This window comes from Bidens hawaiensis, unplaced genomic scaffold (assembly GCF_021521415.1).
Source record: "Bidens hawaiensis isolate Kalapana, Puna unplaced genomic scaffold, B.hawaiensis_p1.1 tig00024807_1, whole genome shotgun sequence".
Classification (NCBI taxonomy): Eukaryota; Viridiplantae; Streptophyta; class Magnoliopsida; order Asterales; family Asteraceae; genus Bidens; species Bidens hawaiensis.
In genome coordinates, this window is record NW_027493920.1 from 26,908 (window position 1) to 31,730 (window position 4,823).

Sequence of the window (4,823 nt, forward strand, 5' to 3'; positions counted from 1 at the left end):
ATACTAGAGTTAAGCGGATTTACAGGTCAACTCGTTTTTTCAAATGGGTCAAACTGCTCGCGGCCCGTTTTTATAAAAGAGTTATACTAGCCGACTGAAAACTTGATTATTTTGTGCCATGTTCAGGTCGTATCCTAGTTTCCGTGTGGAATTTATAATTTGTGACTTATCGTTTTTACAAAAGCGGGTTGTTTTGTGGTTTTTCTCTTGGAGTTTGTCTTTTTACCGTGAAGTCCCTATCTCAGATCGATGGCGATTTCACTACTAGACTTTGCATAGTGAAGTTGCTATTTGAGATTGCAAATTCAACACTGAAGCCACTATCTTAGATAACGACTATTCCAGATTATACGTTGAACCAAAAACCATCCATTTGTCATCACGCGCTTTCGGATTAACCCTTTTTTCCCTTTTTATAAAAAGATCTAATAACATGGAACTATGAAAGCTAAACATAGGTGAAAGTGGTACTCACCATTTTTTATAAAATTGTTGCGATTGAAGGACGTAGAGCAGACTACATCAAAGTTGCGGTTCCATTGTATGAAGCGGCAATCAAAGGAGACTGGAAGGCTGCTCAAGCTATTCTTGAAAACCAAAAAGATCTGATACGTTTTGCCATCACCGAAAATTATGAAACAGTGCTTCACGTTGCAGCATCAGCAGAAAGCACCAAGGCTGTTGGAGAATTTGTGATGAATCTAGTACCTATGATGGAAAAAAATGATTTAGAGCTACAAAATAAAAATTACAATACTGCCCTTGCTTTAGCTGCTGCAGCTGGAAATGTACAAACAGCAATGATAATGGTGAAAAAAAATCCAGCCGTGACTGAAATTCCTGGTAACAATAGAACGATGCCACTATATATGGCTGCTTTATTTGCAAAACCTGAAATGGTGAGGTATTTGTATGGTATCTCCAAGAAAATGGGGGGTGATTTTTGGGACCATGATAATCGCGCTTGGGTGTTACAAAAATGTGTTGAAGCTGATATCTTTGGTAAGTAGTTCTTACAAGTTCGTGTGGTTCTTGTAATGGTGATCGTTTCTTTGTTACTTCATTAAGTGACCGTAAATTATCTTTTAGATGTTGCTCTAAAGATAGTTGCTGATCGCCCGGAACTAACCGCCAAGAAGGGGTTACTTACTGAAGTTCTCTTAGCTTTGGCTCAGAAGACTCGCGTGCTAAAAGGGAAAAAACCAAATGTTGTCTTCAGAATCATCAAGTCATGTAAGTTTATGGGCTTTCAAGATTCTTAACATATGATAAATATAAATGGCCATAGGTTGGGTTGATTTGCAAATATTCTTTTTCCTTTCTATGATTTGATAAATGATTGCATGTTAAATATACTACAACTATATTATATTGCAATGGATAATCTAGTATAAAAGCGAAAAGTGAGAAGAGAGTGATTAGTTTTCATGTATGGTGATTGGAGTTTCAACATAATAAAGGCCCATGCAGCATACTACAAGTTTAAAACATAATAATAATGAATATTTTGTTCTACTAATCGACAATTTAGGAGTATCTGAAATGAGGGTCTTCTTGGTTGTGTGTGTGTGTTTTTTTTTTCTTTTTTTATTTATTTATTTATTTTATTTTATTTTGTTTTTGCAGTGCTACATGTGAAGGTAGGGACTGGCGATAAAGAAAGTGAAGCCCCAAAATTATTAAGAATAATTTGGGAAAAAGTTGCTGCAATGCCTAAGAGTGAGATTGATGACATAATCCGAGGGCCATCATTAAAGGTGGGAAATACAATAAAAGGCTACCCTTCACGAGTGCTTTTTGTTGCTGCAAAAATGGGCAACACACGGTTTATAATTGAGCTCATTCGATCATATCCTGATCTCATATGGAAACAAGACGACAAAGGAAAAACTATATTTCACTTAGCGATAAAGCGCCGTCAAGCCAAGATCTATAACTTGCTATATGAGATTGGTGCGATGAAAGATTTAATAACTCCTATTAAAGATAAAAAAGGCAATAACATGTTGCATATGGTTGCAAAGAGTGCCAAGCAAAAACGCTTTCAAAATGTGTCGGGAGTTGCTTTACAAATGCAAAGAGAGCTATTATGGTTCAAGGTACATCTTTCTTATCAAGCTTATCAGACATCATATTCTTTCTTCATATGTTCAAAAGATTCCTTTTTATATTAAAAAAAAAAAAACTGGTCAAGTAAAAAAAATCTAAGCTAAACGGGAAACTGGAAAGATGGTCGACGGGTCATGAATCGGGCCAACCAAAGTGCATGCAGTAGATAAAAAAAAAAAAAAAAAAATCGGGTTGGTCCTGCCAACCCGGTTTATAATCCAACCCAACCGGAAAGTTTGTATACCAGTTTGTAGTCATGTTTCCTGAAACTGATTTGTAACTGACCATATTTGGGGGAAAGAGACCTGTCAAAAAACTAGTTTTTTATACCAAACCGGTTCCAACATGATCAAAACCTGTCCGGATAGAGTTAAACATTCTTGTCTCCAAACCGGTTTGACCAAACATTAACCGGTCCGCATTGGTTTACAACCCGAACCAGTTTGGGTTTTTAACCCGATTTGTACATGTCTTGCGTACAGCGCATAAAACCTTTTGAATCATTTAATTTAAAAGCTTAGCTTAACAACATTGTTTCCATGGTCACATTTAATGTGTTAAAATACGCTAAAATTATTTGTAATTATCCGAGTCGTATTGTTAACTTATATGTTTTGATCCATACCATTTTAACGCATGTAGGAAAAGAGTTTTGACTCGTTAAAATGGCTTAATAATTTGCAGGAGGTAGAACAAATGATCCCACCTCAATATAGACAAAGGAAGAATTTAGCTGGTGAAACACCACAAGACTTGTTTACCAAGAAACATACTGAATTGGTAACCAAAGGTGAGGATTGGATGAAAAATACTGCATCTCAATGCATGGTAGTTGCAACCCTTATAACGACCATTGTATTTGCAGCCGCTTTTACACTTCCGGGTGGATACAACCAGGACACTGGTATTCCTTTTTTCCGCAAAGAACCATCCCTTATTATTTTTGTGATCTCAGACGCAGTTTCTTTAATATCCTCATCAACCTCGATCCTCATGTTCTTATCTATCCTCACATCACGTTATGCCGAACGTGATTTTTTGGAGTCATTACCAAAAAAACTTATGTTCGGTCTTGCAACGCTCTTCCTCTCTATTGTAACCATGATGGTTGCATTTAGTGCGAGCTTCTTTGTACTTTACAATAAAAAAGTGAAATGGGTACCAATCACTATCACCGGTTTGGCTGGCATGCCGGTTATTTTATTTGCTATACTGCAATTTCGTCTTCTAGGTGATGTTTTTCACTCAACGTACCGATCTAGATATCTCTTTAATCCCAAGAAACGTATCCTTTACTATTAAATTCTTTGTATCATTTGTTTTCTTCCAAGGTTCATGTACTTTTATGGCTCTTGTTAATATTTTGTCAATCCAAAGTGTATATAACTAAAGTAATAACTCCAGATTGTTTTGGAAAGTGAACGGCAAAATACACTACAAAAAAATGTCCTTTAGTCGCACATGTTTTTAATGACATTTAACGTTTGTGACACTAATTTAAGTTTTAGAGGCCCTTTGCGTATGCCATATTTGCTTGACACACACTTATAGTGTCATTTAGTTTTTGTTTTTGTGTCACTAAAATTTTGATATTTTATTTTATTTTTGAAAACTATACAATTGTACCGAGATTGATTTTATAAAGTATCTACCAAAATTCACTTTCTCCGTATGTATGACGATTTTAATGCTCGACGGTATTTTTATTCATCTCAAAATCGTAAGAGCTCTTTGTCTGAAATAAACGAGATGTCGCCCTGAGGTCCTGCCAAAGATGTGGCTGTCTTGTATGACAAAAAGAATACAATACTATAGTGTGTATGTATATATATTGTTGAATATAAAGTTAGTGCATATTCAAATACGAGTTTTTGGTTCCAAGGCATTGGTGCCTAGCTTTAACATCTGTAATTTTGTTTAATTTGTTGCGTGAGTGTTCGAATAGCCTTTCTTTGCATTATGTTCATTTTTTTAACCCTTTGAACCTAAGTAAATTGCAGCTACATTATCTCGGACCCTTTTTATTAAAAAGCGAAAAGGTAAATTAAAAAGATGTGTATAATTCAAAAGTTTATTATTGCTAAGTTTCAATATTGCTTGTTTTCAGTTATATATCTTAAACTAGCTTTCACCCCCCCTCCCCGGGTATTATGGGGGTTGCTTTACAACATTTGTTTATAATATTTATATATTTTTTTGGATTTTAATTATAAAATGTTAATAATATACTTATGATTTGATGATGAAAGAGTTTCACAAATAAATGAGATGTTATAACCTGGTTTAAAAGCTATCTGGGTTTGGTGAAACCCATGACCCGCTTATTTTTTACTATAAAATTATTTCTTAATTATAAATAATATCTTTTTTAAGAAAATCGGATATTAATTTTTAATATATCCCTATGTTATAGATTTCTTATCAAATATTTGGTGAGACTAATTTTTAATTTAATGAGATGTTATAACTCGTTTAAGTGCTATCTGGTTTTGGTGAGATCCATACCCCTGAATTCGAGTCAAATGCAAGAGAAACCTCCATTTATAAATAAAACAATCTGGTAGTTTGAGAAAATGTAGGGAGCAACCAAGTAGCTTTTAAATGTTTCGTTATATATTGGAGACTAGGTTTTTCCCCCTGTGTTACAGTGGTTGTTTTTATTTTTCGTTTATAATATTTATATATTTTTTTATTTTAATTTTATTTATTGTGAG

The 4,823-nt window shown here is 34.3% G+C and overlaps 1 protein-coding gene across 1 annotated transcript; it reads left to right on the forward strand.

Moving 5' to 3' along the window:
• The first annotated feature begins 467 nt into the window (after positions 1–467).
• LOC143569952 (uncharacterized) lies at positions 468–3,425 on the forward strand. The gene is made up of 4 exons (XM_077055732.1): positions 468–1,002; positions 1,090–1,233; positions 1,627–2,099; positions 2,794–3,425. The coding sequence occupies exons 1-4, from the start codon at positions 696–698 to the stop codon at positions 3,409–3,411; spliced, it is 1,542 nt and encodes a 513-aa protein (XP_076911847.1). The 5' UTR covers positions 468–695; the 3' UTR covers positions 3,412–3,425.
• The last annotated feature ends 1,398 nt before the right edge of the window (positions 3,426–4,823 follow it).